Source organism: Poecile atricapillus, chromosome Z (genome assembly GCF_030490865.1).
Source record: "Poecile atricapillus isolate bPoeAtr1 chromosome Z, bPoeAtr1.hap1, whole genome shotgun sequence".
In the NCBI taxonomy this organism is placed as follows: domain Eukaryota; kingdom Metazoa; phylum Chordata; class Aves; order Passeriformes; family Paridae; genus Poecile; species Poecile atricapillus.
The window spans coordinates 54,534,270-54,554,072 of NC_081289.1; the positions used below are offsets into that span (position 1 = coordinate 54,534,270).

Genomic DNA, 19,803 nt, shown 5'->3' on the forward strand with positions numbered 1-19,803 from the left:
CTAATCATCAAGTATTATCAGCTCTAAACTTATTATTAAGTTCAGTAAAATCTTCAGAATTAATTGACAATTAAAGTCTTAATTTTCTTGGTACAGAACAAAAACCACTAGGAGTTAACCTTGACTTTAATCACCTATTACATTTTCTGTTACATTCTGCCCATTTTCACCTATTATATTAGTATTTACAGTTTCAATAGCTGTACTGACATTCAGAAAAGAAACGGGTACCTTTATAATGCTAGTAAGTTGGTGATATTCTTCTCTCAATTTCTAATAGTCTTTGAAATGCATCTTTTTGTGTACAGAATCTAAACTAACCGAACATGGTCAGTTGTATGTAAAGCAGCAGCAATTTGCAAATGGAAATTTTATTCAGCTGAGCTAAAATCAAGGACTGATAGCCTGATTCCTTGACAATAATATTCATACATGAAGTAACTGAAAATTTAAAGATGAAAATTTTTCTTACCGTCTGGTTTAGACCTTAGCTGTCCACGAGGGATAAAAGAACCTTGGAAAGAATTGTACTCCTCTAGAACTGCCATATTTATATCCAGTAAAATTTTTCCCATCATTAAACATGCACCTTCCCCAGCAGGTGTAGACAGCTCAATAAACGAAGATGAGAGAGGCATATAGAGCTCATCATTAGGAAGTACCTGACAGTACAGTGGCTTTAAGCATCCACTGTTATCAATATCTGTTACATCTTCAGAAGGGGCTCCAGAAAATGTTGTACAGAACATTTTGAAATGTTAACTCTAGTCTGTATTTTATTTAGAGCCTCTCTAGGTATCTGTCCCAGACTACAGACAGCCCTACAAGAAATGCAAACTGTTCTAGTTAACAGCTGAAACCAAATTCTGCTACATGGTTCTTCAAGATTCCCTTAAAACCTAATAATCTGACAAATCCTCATTTCATCCAGCACTTCACTATGAGGTCAGTTCAACCACAATAATTCTTCTTTATTTGCATAAAGAGACCTAGCTATTACAAATGAGTAGAACACAAATCCCAGGAAATTACAGACTAATACATTTTACATAACTGTTAATGCCAATTTGAGTTTAATCCTGCAATTCTAAAAAAAAAAAATAAAAAAAATCTTAAATCCCTACCATTGAAAACGTCATACAAAACACCAAGTGCTTTTTCCATGCAGCTTCAATGTATGCAGAAAATCCAGACTAACAAACCCCAGTAAAACCAAATTCCTCACAGTATTTCAACTATGGGTCATGTGAGTACAGAAATGTGACTGTTCTTGTTTTTCAGTTTTAGAGCAATTAATGCATTAAGACGCAGCACAAAAAAAAAAAAAAATGTTTTAGCTTTTCTCCCCAACAGAATTTGTGAAAAGAAACTGCATATAGAGAGTAAAATAAAAACTAGCTTTTATTACAACAGGTGCATTTTTTTTTTTCTGGTTACATGCTGATAGTATGTACCTGCTCTAGTCTTAATTTCAAATACTGAAATGTGAAGTCTGTGTAGGGTGTAACAACCTGAGGCTATAACCCATGCCCTGACCACATCTTATCTGTGACTACTGAGGACACAGCCACACAGCTTTTAATCAGCAGAGAAGCCAAGCATTAAAGAATTTGATAAAATCAGAAAAGGAAAAGGTTTTGACAGGTTTTGTAAGAGTATGTGGATGTCCCAGGGAAACAGTTTATTAAAAAACAGATGCTGAAACCTTTTAAGTGATTATAAATCTGAAACACTGAGTATAAACTCTGCCTTCCACAGAACACTCAGGATAAATTCAGCACAGGGACAATGACCCTAAGTTTAGCATGAGAGAATTTTTCTCAGAAAAATATTGTTCCCAAGGTCTTCTAGCATGAGTTATGGAGAGCATTTTAAGAACAAAAGTTTTTCCAGCCTTAGTTTTCTTAAATCTTACTCTATTCAAGGATAGAAAACTAGACCAATAAATTGTTTGTGTTATAACAGAGACAAAGACTACATTTTTTGTGGGAGGTGTTACTACATGATCACCACTACTGATGTAATTCTCATCTGCTGTGCAGACATTGCTATCAGGGATGTGCTGTTTAGGTGAACAGAGCAGTTAAAACCTTCTGAAAGCTCAGAAAGCTGCACATATGGTATTACTATAAGTGTTTCAAAACTTAACAGCCCAGTCAAAGTTTAATCTATACTAAAAATGACTGACCTAAATTGATGATTGCCTGACATTCCTCAAAACTTAAGCATTTATGAAAAAAAAAATAGCAATTTTTTGAGGAGGATTTCATATGAGGGAAGTTTTATCTGTGTATATAAAAGGAATCATTAGTTATCATAATTCAGGATTAGTTATGAATTACTTATTTTGGTGATCGACAGAGAAATGCCTGAATGACTTGGTTAGAACAAATTTTTAGGCTATGACCTCAAGCCATAAGTAGATTTCAGAAGACCAGTCGACTCTACCCTTGCTCAAGCAGCACACTCACAGATACATGCTATGACCTATGACCTGGATCACTGACAGAAATATGACAGGGGAAAACCCTTTTCAACTTCAGTGTGAACTCAGAAATCAACATCACCAAACTTGATATTCATTGATGTGCCTTTGTCAAGAGTTTAGAATGGATGGTAAAAAAAGTTCTGTATCAAACTGATGCACAGTTTGATTCCTTCCATCAATTTAATAAGAGAATCTCCTGAAGAACCTGTATCTTCATGCTAGTGAGACATGATCCTGAGAGGCAAGGAGATTCAAATAATTCTTGATGAACATATGACATAAACCCGAAAGACCATGTTACATAGTTAGCCAGATACACTGAAATTGAAATATTATATTCTATTAAATCCATCATTATTATGCCTGCCATTAAGACAAATGGACAAACTTTGTGCAGTGATCCTATACATGCATATTCTGAAGATCAAGCAGCAAATGCAAGGTACAAAGTTTTCGTCTCAGTTTAAGCTGAAGGGCCCTCTCTCCCACTTGCAACAAAATATGTTCCTCCAGAAACATTCTTTACAAATGCCAGCTAAGCCACAAAGTTTTCAAGCCACAACTAAACAAATACCAAAGAACAGAAACAAAAAGAATACTGTAACCTCCAGTTTACTGCTTTGTCACTACATGACTGTCCTGAACAAATCTGAAACAAAGCTATACATAAACAGTAAATGAAAGCAGAAGGAAAAAATAAAATGCAGTGATTCATGCAAAAAGCTTACCATTTGGTGGGTCTCGTCTTTTCTCTGTTGAAAAAGAAAAAAAACCTTTTAATCACAAGTATCACAGGAAAAATGAATTCTAAATTTTAGTCTCTAGTGAAGCTTTCTTTCAATGACCTTGACCTCAAACTTAAGAATCTATTAATATCCTTGGAGTCCACTAGTGCAGTTGAAAAGAAGTATTACAGAATAAAAAAATGCCAATCTTAGATAATAAACACTGATTTCAACTGTACAAACTGAGCAGGAGCATAAGGTAATAGTTACTGACTTGGTTTTGGGCATTTCAACTATGAAGTAGAGTGAAATATTCAAAAAGTGTCTGTTTTAAATACAACCTATCAAAGTAAGATTTTTGAAGCATTATATTTTCTGATGTCTACTGAATGAAATTGTTCTTTCATTTTAATCTGAAATGTAATTAGCACGTTTATTGAGTATTGTTTCCTCACAGAACCTAAACTTAAATTTTTGCTTTATGCATAAAAAACAGAACACAGAGGGGCAAACACTTTACCTATGATATTCAAGGTAACTGAACAAAATGGAAAGAACTAGAATCTCCTTGACACTATGATATTCTATGCACAGCACCGAAGTGTTTCACAGGCTGTGAAGAATCTGGCTAAATTATTTAAAATGTAATATTCAATATTCTCAGCTTATAAATTCCCCTTTAAAGTTTCTCAGTTACTATTAATTCCTATCCACCCCCAGTATACATTTACACTATTTGTGTATCTATACACACACTCTAAAGACCTTTGGATTCAGCAGCAGCCATAAAGGCAAGCAGTTTATCATCTCACTACGACAAAAACCACAGCTCTGTAAGGATCTGTATCTGTAGTTTAATAACAGGGGCTCCCAAGAGTTGTATTATCAGAATTTGTAACAGCCATTTCACTTTCCAGCAAGCCCCAAAAACTGTTAACTTGTTATATTTTTCCAGACTCACAAACATAAGAAGGGAGAGAGCACCTCCACAGACGGTGCTGACCCTGTCCTAGGAATACTTAAAACCAAAAAAACACCATCTTAAGTATGCAAGGCAAGTCAGCCTTATGCCAGTCTGCTGATCTTTAGGTAGGAATAAAGGAATCTTTAGATTATATTATAATTATATAATAATATATAAATCTTTAAGGAATATAAAAGATTATTTATATTCCTTAAAGATTATAAAACCTTCATGGGAAAGTGACCAAAACCTGTTGAGGATCAACTTTTGATGAACAAGCCTTCCAAAGACAGTTGATTTTTAGATCACAGCAGGTTAGTTTCAGGGATAGAGATGGAGAACGTCTGCAAGGGTGCCTCAGGATAAGGTAGAGGGTCTGAGGTGAGAAAAAGATAAAAGGCTTTTTGGCTAAGTACTCTGCTCTTTCTTCCTACAAGATTCAGTTTGAGAAACTACATCTTGCACTGTCCCCTAGAAATAAATTAAAAAAGAAAAAAAATCAACCCCCAACTCAACCTTTGGACCATAATCTAGTTCTAGTCAGCAACTCAGAGATGGCAAAGGAGAGTGCAGGACTGGTTGCAAGCATCTGTCATAGGATGGGAAGATGGCAAAAGCAAGAGGCATTCATAGGAAGTGTTAGGCAGCCTTGAGTCAAGTCAAGGGAATCCTTTACAATTTTCATTATAATAAATAGCTCTAGAGAAAAAATAGTGGGAAACAGACCAAAATATATATATACACTTCCTGTAATTTTTACTGGCTAGATTAATTTGTGGCCCAAAGAGACTAGTTCTGTTTTTCTGTGGTTACCACTGTTGACAAGAAAGTATGAACTTTTGTTCCTGAAGTGCAGATGACTTGACGAGAGTGGCAGATTTTCCGGTTTTTGAAGATGAACATGCCTACTGATCTAAAACAGATGAATATCAGCAGCTGCCTATGTACAAAAAAACCACAGCTTCCTTCAATAAGCATTCCTGGAAATGAGAATAATCTCTGCCAAGACTTGAATCCAATGCACACTGAGCAGGTTAGAAATGTCCTTGTCACCCAGGCAACAAAAATAGAAGCTGTGACCAAAGATGAGAGAAAAAAAACAGAGCAAATCCCTCTCCAAATGAAGTATCTACCTTGAAACTTACTTAGTCCATTATGAAGGTACTCAGGAGCTAAAAGCTTGTGAAGGAAAGAAGCAGTTTCATGGAAGGTTAACAGAGCTCCCATCCATGAGCTACAAGCAGTATACAAAAATTAGTCAAGAAGCCTCCTGTTTCAGAAAGAACTACTTGCAGTTAAGAACAAATGTCTGTTTCCCTTTCTAGGATCAGTGCTCAGCATGGGGAGAAGGCACCTGTGTCTGCTACACACATTAACATTTTTGAGGCAAGATAATAAAAATAAAAACTAATGATATCTATGTGCACTACTTGAACCGAGAGTGTACTGCAGTGACAAGCCCTGAGAAAACACACACTGTTCACCCTGTTTACTGGAGGACCTATTTGGGATTGGTTTAAGAAGTAAATGGAGAGATTATTTAAGTAAATCTACAGTCAAATTAATGTATTATAGTAATTTTTTTCTAACCTAAGGTTAAGAATTTAATTGACTAAAGAAAAAAAAAAACAACTCAAAACTGAAAACACAAAACCTCCAAAGCCTCAAAATCAAAAGGCCAACCCAAACCAGAGTTTATCTAGATTAAACCCTGCACGATTACAAAGATTAGGACAACAGATCAAGAATTCTCTCTCTGCCTTTGTTCCTCATTCTGTTCTCTACTTGATATTTACAAGCTTCTATACATTTTCCATTTGGAGCCAAACTCTCACCTCTCTGGAACTCCAGATGCACTTACTCAGGGGTTGTCTGTATACTGGGGTGCATCTCATGCTGAGTGAGGAAGAGCAGAACACTGTTGTGTCTCCTCTTAGCTGTCAGACAGTGTTTTATATACTATCCTCAGCACCAAGTCATAGCTTTGTGAGCCAGAACTGCTGTTACTGCTACCTTTCAACAACCTAAGTTTTCCATAAAACTCTTGGAGAAGTCTCCCAGCAAGCCCTGAATGACATAACAGGCAGCTAAATGATCACATGGGATACTTAGTTGAGTTGAAAGCATCTCAAGTGGCACTGCTATGAAATGAAACACAGTTTGGAAAGCATTAACGTAAAAATCCCATTAAAACAGAAAAGCATCAAAATTATTAGACTATTACCTCGGTGAGAAATTAAGATGTATTAATATTATAAATTACATACAACTCTGGTATCATATAAATATATATAAAATAATATATATTTTATATAAGCATTTATAAAAAACTGAAAGCATAAACACCAACAGCAAATCAGCTCTGATTTGAACAGTGTAAAGCCTGTTATTTTAGAAGCACAATTAGTCACACGGACAAATACAGAACTCCATCTGGTGGCTTAACTAAGGAATCTCGTAACTGTTTTAAATTCTTGGTTTGCAGCTCCTAACAAGGAAAAATCTGAAATGTTTTGTTTTGAGGGTTATTATTTGTTTTCCATTTAATTTTCTTTTTTAAATGAAAGCTATCTTGAAGTTGCAAGTGTTTGGGGAGGTGGAAGTGTTAAAACAATATATGAAGCAATGTGACCTTTACCATACAAACCAAGACATTAGTTCAGAGAGTAAACAAGAAAAACTTAATGTGGTCCTGTGAAAAAGAATCACTATGTGGAAGAAAAACTGCAAACAGAAGGTTTGAGTGAACCATTATTTTCCAAGTTTGCTATAGCCAATAATACAAACATACTTCTTCCTACATCGTGTCTGTGCATTGTAGCAGTGTGTTTCAGACATGTAATAGAGTAAAACTTCAGGAACAGTAGATGCGAAATTACTTTTTTGCAATGTGAGTATGAGAAATTTGATAACTGCCACTTCTTAATGATCCCACTTCTCATGAAACTTTATGAACTTATTCTGAGCTGAGGGAATCTTAAAGAAGTCATTTAAGCTCGAGGATCAAGTGTTCTGCTCCTGAGTCACCATGCTTTGGTGAAATCCAAGTGAATACATCCAGGTAATGCACATTTGCAAGAGTACTTGCAAGGGTTGGTCTCCGGGAAAAAGGCTTGCTCCTTTTTCAGTAGTCTCACTGCATTGCTAGTACGATTCCAAAATGGATTACAAAAATGCATCCTGTAGCTTGCACACGAGTCCAACTACATCTTACAACAAGCCTGATCACATCTGCTTGTTCCAAGCCTGTATTTTGTATCACTACCCTTCATGGACATATGGCTGTCAAGACAGGAAAGTTGTTTATGGGTTCCCTGGAAAATGACCAAGACCAGATCTGTAGGAAGTCTGAGCTGCCTTTAAAGCACTAACCACGTTTCCAAGGCATCTTGCAGCTGGCAAAAAGCATGCTGTGCTTCACTGTCTGTCCTGTGCTGCTAAGGACAGTATAGGCACATTATGTCTTCTGTTCTTGGCCTGAGCCACGAACACTAGTTCTGAATAAAAGATATTTCTCTACTAACTGTTGGATCAATGCCAAAAATTCATGAACTACTGAACGTACCAGATGGTAAATTTTTTGTTACAACCCGTTTGGGCTGAATTTAACCGACCAGTTATAAACAGCCCAGGGCTAAAAGAGGGTTTATTCAAATATGAAAACAACTTAGAAAAAGATTTCCAGTTTTCCCAATGTCAGCTTACAATTTTTGTTTCCCCCAATCTGTATTTTCAAATCACAACCTTGGGATCTCAGCTTACACACAGACTTATAGAACAGAACATCAAGGTGGGTTGTTTCAGGAAAGTTCCACAATAGAGAAAGAAGCACAGTTTAATAGCATAATTACTTCAAAATATAAATATGGCAGTAGTGCCTCCAGAAGCTTTCAGACATAGCAGTGTCTTCCTGCCTCCCCCCCAAAACAAGACAAACAAGCCTGAAGTTAAGATTAATTTGAATATTTACCAGATCTTCTCTGCCGTCGTCCAAGTAAATCTGTTACTGTTTTGCGGAATAGTTTAGCTTCTTCTTCATTAGCAAAATTAAGACCAACTTGACATGTCTGAAAAACATTAATATTTCCCCCCCCATGACTAAGATAATGTTTTAAAGGCTTTCTTAAATGTTGTCTTATGCCTTTCTAAAGATATAACAAGAAAAAAATCACTGCAAATTTGGAACCAAGTCTTAGTGACATGTATCTTAGGAATGTTTACTAATCAACTTTCTGAAGATCATGGCTAACAGATATGAGCAAAATCTTGTAGCTTCAAATCGAAGAGGGGAAAGGAAAGGAAAATTTGTGTTTTAATTTATGACATGATATGTCATAAATATTATCTCCAAGTCAGAAAGTAGTTTCATTAAAGAAAGTTGAAAATTAAGAACCATGCTTTATACTCCTGTACTATATGTTAAATTTTCTTGTTGAGATATCACAAAAATTCTTTTAATAAATAAGCTTTTACAAATACTTCACAGAATTAATTAATAACCTCAGTTACATTGAAAGAAGATACTGTTCAAACCAAAGGCATTTTAAAACAGGTATTCAAAGACATTGAGACTCACATCTCCAGCAAAGGTGTGAAAATATCCTCTAGGACTATTATATACAAAGTTATTGTACAGCTCCTGCTCCCACAATAATTTCCCATCCTGAAAAGAAGAAAACAAACAAAAAAAGAAATGAAAATATGATGAAAACAAACAAGCAAAAAAAGAGATGAAATTGCAGAGTTTAACTTATTTTACAATAGAACCTATTAAGAATTGGACACAGCTTAGTGTTTAACATCTGCCTTGTTATTAACCCAATGGATAAGCTCTATCAAAACCAAAGTACACCAGAGCTTGTGGAAGAGTTGTGAAAGTCTATTCCATGGGGTCACTGTATTTGGTTCAAATTCCTGGATGTCTCCAAAAACTTCTTTCAAGTTCTACAACCCTGCAACACTGATACTGAGAGCAGTAATAGTGACCAGTCATAGGAATATAGCAATGGAACAGCAACAGCAATAAAGGAGGCTTTGAATCTCCTTATCTCAGGCTTAACTTGAAAATGGTTAACTTAAAGAGAACAAAAATATCATCTTCTTAAGAAGTCTCATGTATTTAAATGACACTATAGTTCAGCACCAACGGAAGAGATTTCTGACAGTCTTGATAATCAAGTGACCAAATCACAAAGTCAAATGCAAGGGCCACCTGGCAAACCTGAACAAATCTGAGAGACTTCAAGCACTGAATGCTGACAGATAAGGAGCTGTTTCCTGGCTGCAGAGATAATGGGAAGCTTTCCAAAGTCTCAGCACAGTCATTAGGGCTTAGGTTTCTCAGCATCATTTTTGTTATGAAAACACATCTTGGACACTTTGTCTCTCAGTTCCCACCCCCGAGTGGAATATTATAATAGGACAAAGATCTTCAGTGTGAGTATTTTTTGTGGAGGGGGGAATGAAAGAAAAAGCCACCCACCCCACCAGAAAGTCAGAACACACTATTTGTTTATCCTGCAGTTTTCACATGCACCACCACACCAATCAAAAAGATTGTTTCCACCCATACATAAGACAGCATCTATTTTCTTAAACCATCCAAAGTAGTGACACCTGCTAGAATTTAGACAGCTATCCTTATCAGTGACACTATACTGATTTTCACTAATGTGACTAATCAGATCTGTAGAGGACAACTTCTGAGAGCCGTAAAAAAAAAAAAAAAAGATATTTCTTTCATCCATTAAAGATTACATATATGAAATTGTTTTGAGTACCTGAAAAAGTTGCAATTGCCTACTGATAACATCTGCACTGCTTAAAGCACAACCACTTACTTGAGAATGTCTATGAATGCATACCCAACAACCTATACTCATTGAATTCAAAATGGAGAATTAATACAACCAAATTTAAAGGCTCTGAAAAAGAAAAAAGATGCTTACCTTAATGTCAAATATTCTGATAAAATACGACCTCTGCGGATTGTCCTTTACAAGGCAAGCTACACCACAGCACTTCTTTGACCACATGGCATTGCGATCTGCTGCGTATATCTGAACAACTGCTGAAGACATCGTCTGAAAAGAAAAGGTAGCTATTACTTTTAAGGAAAAAAATAATAAATTCTGTAATTGATCCTTTCTCAAAGCATCTCTTGGTTTTGTCCCTTGTTCTAGGCAGCAATTTTGCTGATTTCCCAGGTAGATAACACCGTAAGGTTTAAATGACCCCAAATTAGTCCTGTGCTTTAGATTTTCACTCACCTTATGAACCCAAATTAACTTTTCATCCTTTTTCATGAAAATAAGGTTTTACCAAAGAGATTTTGCCTGTAAGAAGTAGACCAGTAACTATAACAGTCTATAACACAGAGTAGCTCTACTGTGCAAGGAAATGTCTGTTTAGTACTTCAAACTCAATACAAACACAATACACAAGATGAAACTATAAATTGCACAGTGCCTGGACATACTCCTGGGTACTGGAATGCAATTGGAATACATTGCTTAATTGTTCAAGTGATCTCTGGCACAATTTTAACCTATGCCAACTAGAGAACTCCTAAAATTTCTGGGCATGGTTTGAGAATTCACATGAGCTACGCTCATTCCCAGCTGGCAATCAGAAATTGTCCTGCTTTCAAACGGAGAGATTTTAATAAGAGATGAAGATTATTCCACACCAGATTGCTTCAGTAGCTAGAACATTCTTGAGCATATTGTCTAGTATGTATGTGTCTTTTACCTTAAGAGTCCCATAAGGAAAGAAAAATGGAAGCCCTTGAAGAATGTTTGTTTAGAAGCCAAGTCATAAGGACACAAAGCTTAAATGATCTGTAATGGGCCAGACCAGAGGCTATCTAGCCTAGGTTCTACACTCCAGCAGCACCAGATGCCAAAAGAAGGTAAGAATACAAGAATATACCATTACAACTATGGAACTATATCCCCATGAAACGCCAGGCTGGAACTCAAAGCTTCCCAGGACAGCAGCACATACTGTGTTTTTCCTTTGTGAATTTGTCTATTCACTCTTCAGACTCATGTGAAATTCTGAGCATGATAACACTGGACAGGATTGTGTTTCAGAGTTTTCTTATGCACTGGGCAAATAATTAGCTCCTTTTATCTAGACTTTTGCCACCTGCTAGTTTCAGTTGATTATCCCTTGTTACTCTTACACTAAGAGATAGTATTGATGGCTTCACAGTTATTCCTTTATGCTGCACATACTTTTATAGATATTTGCCACACTTTTTTTGCCTCTATGCTCTCTTTAGGAAGTTTAGAAGCAACACTAGTTTTGTGTTGTTCTTGTACCAAGAAAAAAAAAAAAATCACACTACACATTACCCTTGTCACTCTTACATGGATATTAACTAGTCCTACTATGTCCTCCTTTGACTGGGGATGAGACTTATGCTATATGAATACAGTTTGTTAGCCCTTTGAACATAGGGTCACAATAATAGCTTCCTTCTTTGTTCTCTACTTATTTCATTATCAGTCAAAAAGCTGCATTTCCTTTATCACTATGAAATATTAAGCAGTTGTTTTCTTACATCTGTTATAATTCCAAGAACTTTCTGGATGATTTATACCTAATCTGAGTAATGGACTCCCTGTTAGATTTTCCCCACTTGCTCAACAAGGATTACTTTGCCTTCATCAACACTGACTACTTGCCAAAACAGTAGACATCTAGAATGCAGGCATGTCTTCTTGCATTATAAAATTATCTACTAAATATCATTGTCACCATGGTCATACTTTTCAAATGGCTTAAAACACCCCAAAATAGCCTAAGTTTCACTGGATTTTTTTTAATCAAAAAACCTTCAGTTTTGTTAAAATAGAGTCAACATAATATAGTCAGACTGACAGCTACACCTTAGGGAAGCTACATAAACTTTGCCCATGCACTGTGATGCTAACTTTCACAAGTCAAGATATATTTCTGTTTCTCTTTGCAGCTACCTTGTCAGAAGTTGCCAAACTGACTACTAATCTTGCTGGTAACCTACAGAAGAAGTTAAAGCATGATTGTTTGATGAAAAGAGTGCTTTGTAGTTGCTTCCTCAAATGCTCTATAACTATGCATGGAGTAAAACTTCTCTCCCTATAATCTACAGAGTAATATGAGTAATTTAATCCTAGCTGCACTTGTCAGATGAGTAAAAAGGGACCTAAGAATTAGCCACACTACCACAACAAAACAGTTATATCTGCAACTCTGTGCCATCCAAGAGATGCCATTTTCCTCTCTATGTTACAAACAGGCAATGACCTAATTTTGGGCACACCCTGGCAGATTTTGTTCAAAATCTCTGCTTCTCTAACAACCTAGTTCCCCTCATTTCTCCAGTATTGTCTAATTGTTAAATTGATAACCTTGTAGACACAAGACAACACACTGGGGCAAAATGGGCCATTCTACAGTTCACATTTAACCACAGCAACTATCTCACCACCCCTGCAAGAAACCTTCTTAACACTCCAAGAAAAGTGTTGGAGTTAGCTCCACTAACCTCCACCCAACAGGACTTCTCACACAAATGAGTGGTCTTGGCGGGAATTATACAACTTAAATTCAAGGCACAGGAGACAGTGACTTGTGTCAAGACACAGCTCCCTATGCATTGCTCATTATCATATCTAACTGCAAAAGAACCAACTGGATTATCTGGGTAAACCTGTAACTGTCGTAACTCAACAATTGCTTATAAAACCTCAAACCAACACCTACCTCATGAGTACAAACAAGAACATTACACTGAGTGTGTCCTCATTCTGCATAATCATAATATATTTAATGTATATTTGGTTACCCTATGACTAGAGTTTGATTTACAAGAAACAATTTCACTGAATCTAAACTACATTTTGTTTTGAGGTCTACCAAGTTTAGAGTTCAATTGCATTTTAACTTACTCATAAGTTTTGTACAAATTCCTAGTGTCGACAAGCTGTAATGAAGATTTGCATGTTAGAATATAAAGTTACAAATTCTGCTGTTGTACCACTTAGTTTTTTTTTGTTAAAAGGGCAATACAGGAAAAAAATACAAGAGGGAGTAGGACAATAAAATCCAGCTCCTTTTACTTCATTCCCTAATCATTTTCATTATGTGGAGCAGTGGAGTCAAGCTTTCTGCTGTTTAGCTTCCGAAACAAAGATGGTAAAAGTAATCATCCACACCATTTGGAAATTTAGACTCACAGTGAAATTTAAAACCTGAGAAAATAAAATTCATCTACCACTATTCAGTATGAATCCTAGCCACATAAATTCAATTTTTAAAGTTAAAATTTAATTGCATAATTGCAGCATCAGAGAACATTTACACAAATATCATAATTTGAGTATTCTACAGTATTTACTGAGTATTCACTGTCTATTTTGAAGCCAAGTAATATACTCAGCTCAGTTTCTCACAACATTCTTGAAGAGAATCATGCATTTAAAAGTATGGGCTCTTTTGTATGTACATATTTCTTCAGAACACGTCAGACTACCAATTCATTATAATGATTGTATTTTTTTCTAACATGTAGTAGGTTACTTTGTTACACTACTGTATTTTCAGGAGGAGGATTTTGAAGCTGTCACTACTTCTTTTTTTTAAGCATTTTGGTGAGGAACTTGTCCTTTTTACATAGCTGTATATTTAGAAAAGGTGCATAGGGTAAAGAAATAAGGTAGTCCACCAAAAACTGATGGCCATGGCGGTGAAAAACAATCCTGCTCAGTTCCCTTTACTTTTTCCACAGTCAACCTCCACCTGGAGGACATACCATTGATTCCAGGAACCTATCACACACCCTTCAAGCTGATGAGCCATGAAGCAGTAGGTCTGTGCTGTCAACAGTGCCCTGGCTGTCTCACTGGAAGAGCTGGTCCTACCCTTTGACCCATACCACAGGATATGTGGTATCAACAAAGGGCTCATGAAAACACCTTCTGCCTGCAAAACTTAGCCACAACCACTCATCACACATTTGCAGAATGTGATCACAGCAGCCACTGACAGTTTCTGACTGGGCAGTAGATAGCTGTGTACTTTGACTGGCTTCTGGTGTGAACATTTGCTACAGTGGCCTGTCAAGTTAATGACTAGCTGTAACTCAAGTGTTTCTCAAAAAACAGTGAAGCAAGCCAACACAGACGGTGGCACATCTCATTACAAGAAAGAATCATTACAATGCATGGCTTATGGCTGACAGACATTAAAACATAGAGGGCTGAAAGCCACAACAAAGAGTGGCAAGCAAGATTAAAACTGCAAGATATTCAGCAGTCTCAGTATACACCAGAACAGAAAGCAAGACCCATTGGGATGTTTTTTTGCAGTGCTTACATACAGTTGACAACAGGCTGTGGTGCAAAGATCAAAGACTCATAAAACAACTTTGGTTGGATGTGACCTCTGTAGGTCTTCCAGGCCAAACTCCTGCTCCAAAATGGGTAATGAAAAGCCTAGAGTTCATTTGTTCATTTTGCAGTCCAGTTAAGTTTAAGGGCTAGAAAATCACCTCTGTGCTTAATCACTCCCACCTGGGTGCTTGTACAAATGTATCTACGTTTCAAGAATTTCTCTAATGGCTCAGTATTGTTGTGTCACATGTTGACAATACTACTGAAGACACACTAGCATTAACTTTCAACCTTTTCCCAATTCTAAGAGATGTTTTTTTCCCATAAAGGTGCAAAACCCTGCATACACACATAAGCTGATCACAGACGATAGGGCTTGCTTTTCTGAAATTACCCTTCCCGGCCCCTGGAAGTGTCTTACAGATAAAACCAGGAAAAAAAGGATTAAAAAAAAAAGAAGACTGTCCTGTAATGCCAGAATGCGAGTAGTAGCAGTTGCTTCCAAGCAGAGTAACCTCTTGAAAACACCCATGTTTATACAATGGCTATAGCTTCTTCACTAAATCAGTCTGAGGACTTTCTGCTCACTTAGCTACTTTTACATTACTGGGGGAAAAAGCAAGCTACGGTGAACAGTTGTGGGCAATCCAAACCTCATAAGAACAGAAATCAGTATTTCTATTCTCTTTCCCATAAAGCAGGTATCTGGAAACATTGTCCTAGTCAATACTAGAGCTGGTATGAAGACACCTATGGCAGGTATTTCTAAGACATGCTATAGTCAGCCTGACCAGATGATGCTGGGTGCTCCTGGGTCCCACATTTCTTCTTTGGTACAAAACCAGGAAGATAACCCACAGTTGACTTTTAGGGAAACTGTTCAAAAATAAAGGTCTGTTGCTATTCAGACACTACAACAGTGGTAATAGTTTTCCTCAGAGTGAAGGGTTCAGGAACAGAGGCATGCTAACATCAAGTACCACTTCACTGTAGAAATGCTTAGTAATCTTAGTAAGATCCAACTTTAATCCTGACCACAAGAACAGCAGAAGCTTCAGTACCAAAGCAATCTCTAATAGCCTAGCACTGGCTGAGTCACGAAGGAACATATGGGAACAATATCATTAAGACTCATGAATGAGAAAGATGAGAAGCAGAAGTGAGACCATGTTCTATAGAAAACTGATCTTCATTCACAGCAAATTAGGCAATTAGATATAATTCAGTGGCTGACATTTTTTTCTCCAGATGACAAATATTCTGTCGGAAAAAAACAACCAAAATATAGCATTGACTAATCAAGCAGAGACAGTGCTTGAAATCTTAGGTTTTTATCCAAAATAAGCTTAGGGTTTAACAATTACACTTTCAAATGTTGTTGCTTTAATAAATTCACGTTTTTCAATGCAAACAAAATTGTAATTAGACAGAGATAATAACTCCCTGTTGTTTTGTACTTGCCTTATCTTCAGTGTCATAAATATATGGATGGAGCTTCCAAAAATGTTTCTGCAGTGCTCAATACAGCTATGCATTTTATCTCATTGCTCAATACAGAAACATAAAACCTGCTGCAGGGACTAGGCACCAAAACTTTCACCTCTTTCTCAAGGGAAGACTTGTGCCCTACACAATCAAGCTCTACTTGCTTTTTCTCGCAGTTTAATTTTCCTTCTGTACAGTGGTCCTGTTTCAAGAAAAAAATGTAGCTTTTCTTCTTGGCATTGAGGAGTCTATCATGTGGGAACAGTATGTTCCCTTCCAGCTAGAAAGGGCTGATAACCCACTTCCAGGGAGAATGTTCTCTCCACCATGCACTCCTACAGAAGGCATGCACTGCAACCTCCTCCAATGGCAATTTTAAATGAATTGACTAAGACTGCCACTGTAGAAATGACCCCCAACTAATTAGGCCACATAAAAAACATGCAAATATGCTTCCCTAACAATTGCAACATTTTAAGTTAGAGAGGAATTTGCTAGAGTAGACAAAAATATTTCCTAGCACTTTCACAGAAACTTAGGAGAGTTTAAATAGATTCAGAATCCTACAATATTTATTAGCCCTGTAGAGTAGGTAAGCCAAACTTCTTAAGCGTGGCTGTCTAGTATGATGATACAGGTGCAATTCAGGCCAAACAGAGAAAAAATATGAACACAAATTAACATCAACACCAAATTTTAAACAGCTCAGGAAGTGTTCGTAAGTGTCAACTTGTAATTACTTTTCAGTTACGGGTGGGAAAGGATTGAGATTTGAAGAAACTGGAGAGAAAAGACTGGTGACACTGAAGACAGGCTACTCTTGCTTACTGCTGACACTTTCAACTGAAGGACTGCAAGGATTAGGGGCCCCAGACAACAGAATAAGTACAATAGATGCATCTAACTGTCTTTTTAGGCTGTTCCGCTCTAAAAAGAGTGTATTTAGGTTACTGCATCTTGTACAAATAAAGTGTGATGATGCTGTCTTGATAGCATGCACACACACACACACATACACGTGTGCTAAAAATATTCTTCAAGGACTCCACAACATTTTGACTACAAAATTAGATTTTCCTCAGTCAGATTTTGCAACTCTCAGACATAGTTTATGTTTTCACAGCAGACTGCCTCCAGAATCATCACAACTGAGTCTAAATGTGACAGCACTCATCCACTGGGGATTTGACTACTACCTAATTTTTATCCTGGACAAGCTATCGCAGCTTCTAAAGATATATTTAGCAAATTATTAAGAATCTCTTCTTTAAAGACAATTGTGTATTGCAAAAAAGATACCTTCAGATGTTACCAACGCTATTTTAAACTAGTTTCACATAGAAAGAAGACATACAGAACTTCAGAAGTTTGCTGGCAGATTTCAGTAAGCTAAGCAGCTAGAAACAATCTTCTAATTTTTATGCCATTTATAGGACACTGTTTTCCAAAGACCAACTGATTGCTCCAAAGACAGGAAAACTAAAGCAAGACTCCACATTATTTGATGGAATTGACAAAAGAAAGCATTTTATAAATATCCAATCACATGAGTAAAATTTTATTTTGTGGAAAACACAGAGGCCTAATCAGTTTCTACTGCTTGTGAAATTATTTGCAACAATTACCAAGTGTTCAGTTTTAAGCTTAAAGCTTGCTTTTCATCTTAATTTCCCATGATTACCCACTGATTTAAAAATGCTGCATATATAGATGCCAAGAAAATAGTAAATTGTTTCCACCTATACACAAAGATAGGCTATTAGAAATAAAGCCACTGCACAAGAGATGCTGCTTTTTCTTATTTGAAGGCAGAAGGAAGAAAGAAATTTTTTTTAGAAATAACAAAACCACTTCAAGTATTTTCTATCACTTCTGAAACATGAGAAGATAGTTCTGCTTAACACATAGCCAAAACATTTAAGGAAATAAGAGACTAAAATTAATTAAAAAAATAAATAATTAATACCTAAGAACAGATTCCCTGTCTTGCTTGTGCCCTGATAGCCAGACAAGTCAGCTGCAATATTCCTTAATGAAGTTTACTGATGTGAAGGTATCAATGATCATTAAGTAATGCTACAAGAAAAGGGATGAAACAAGGGACTGCTGTTTAACAAATAAAACTACTTGTCTGAACTTAAGTCTGCTGTTGTCCAGTAAAGAGATCCTTCACTCCTAATCCTCAGTCAGCCAGTTACAGACAGCTCACATTTTAACAAGTGTCCTCAGATACAAATTCATTTGCCTTTCCAGTACCTCCCACAACCCCCCAGTTTGGTTAGAGCTGGCCAACTCCTTTTCAAAACATTGCTCACATTGCTCAATGGTAGATCGCAGAAGACCAACAATTAAGGTGTGGGTAAACAGCATAGCATATAAAGCCTAATCAAACAGCACATGATTAAGAGAGACATTCTTTTATAAGACACAGCATGAAGATATTTTTAAATCCCACAACCTCAGTTGTAGATGTAGAGAAGTCTTCCTCAGCACATAGAAGACTTCAGCCTTCATGAGATATGACATAACCATAAGAATGCTGTGGATTATAATATTTCAAGCTATCTCAGTTTAGCAGATCATTTACCAGCTGACGTACACAACCTGGGGCTTCCAGCAATGAGCAAACTGAAAACCATCACTTCCTGTTAACCTGCACAGCATCACTCACTGAGCTGCACCTCACTGCTTAGTGATGCTGAAGCCTTGGCTGGACACAAAACAGCACACACAGCAAAAGAGTTACTTGGGTTCTGGAGTTTAAGTTGTTCATATAGTTACCTTCAGAAATAGAGAATGTGCTGCATTATGGGCTTTCCATAAATTTGTCACTGTCTACTGCCATGGAACAGAAATTCTCATTAAAGATATTTCTCTTGCAGTTCCATTCCCTCTCCAATCTCCCTAGAACCACTCAGATTCAAAGCATGTAAGACTGTTCTTGCCAAAGCTCAGGGAATTTTTAGACAAAATGCTGAAGTCTACCTTTCAATTTTGATCCATTTTAAATTTGTCAAGACTCCTAAGGCTAGAATGAACCTTTTGCAACCAGACCATTGTAAAGATACATAGATGAACCAGTTCTAAAAACTGTTTCATGGTCATACACAGAAATTGCAGATTCAAGTCAAGAATCACGAGTTTCATGAAATGCACAGGATAAAATTGTTCACCTCTGTTTTGTTCTATTCCACTGCCCATCCAGCTACAAGAAAATCCAGCTTCCTTCCCACAACATGCCCTTCTCTTCTACAGTAACTCACTGCCTTCATGCACTAAAGTCCTCTTTCTCCAGCCCTCACCAATCATTCCATTCTATGCACAGTAATATTTTGTAGATGCTAGTTCCTTATTAAATGCAGATTCTTACAAGCAAATCCTCAAACCCACTTAAATATAATATACGATATAAGATATGAGAGTGCTTTGAGAAAAGACATTAGAATTCAGGCCCATTTTTTCAGAGTTAGACCCACTGCATTCCTTATTGACCTACTCAATGAAATAGGTATCATTTAGTTCACAAGCAAAAATCTGTAGAACAACAGTTAAATTGATTAAGGAAAGGATGTGAAGCATAAACCTCAGGAATTCATGAATTATCCCAGCTCTGGAACACTCATTAATGAGCCCTTGAAAATGCTTTTCAGCATCCACTTGGTACTCCCAGGTCCAGAGTTAAAAAACAGATTAAAAAATGAGTATTTGCTTTGCAGAGGTGATGTTTAGGTAAACTGCATTGACAAACTTTACACTTGAAGA

The 19,803-nt window shown here is 36.7% G+C and overlaps 1 protein-coding gene across 2 annotated transcripts in view; it reads right to left on the bottom strand.

Moving 5' to 3' along the window:
- Nucleotides 1-19,803, bottom strand: part of LOC131572861 (actin nucleation-promoting factor WASL) — a 50,893-nt gene that overhangs the window by 14,722 nt on the left and 16,368 nt on the right. For both annotated transcript variants that reach the window (XM_058826266.1, XM_058826267.1), the window contains exons 2-5: nt 10,126-10,260; nt 8,754-8,840; nt 8,148-8,244; nt 3,217-3,240 (exon numbers count right to left, since the gene is read on the bottom strand). In XM_058826266.1, coding sequence (XP_058682249.1) covers nt 3,217-3,240; nt 8,148-8,244; nt 8,754-8,840; nt 10,126-10,260 — 343 coding nt within the window. The remainder of the gene's footprint in view (nt 1-3,216; nt 3,241-8,147; nt 8,245-8,753; nt 8,841-10,125; nt 10,261-19,803) is intronic.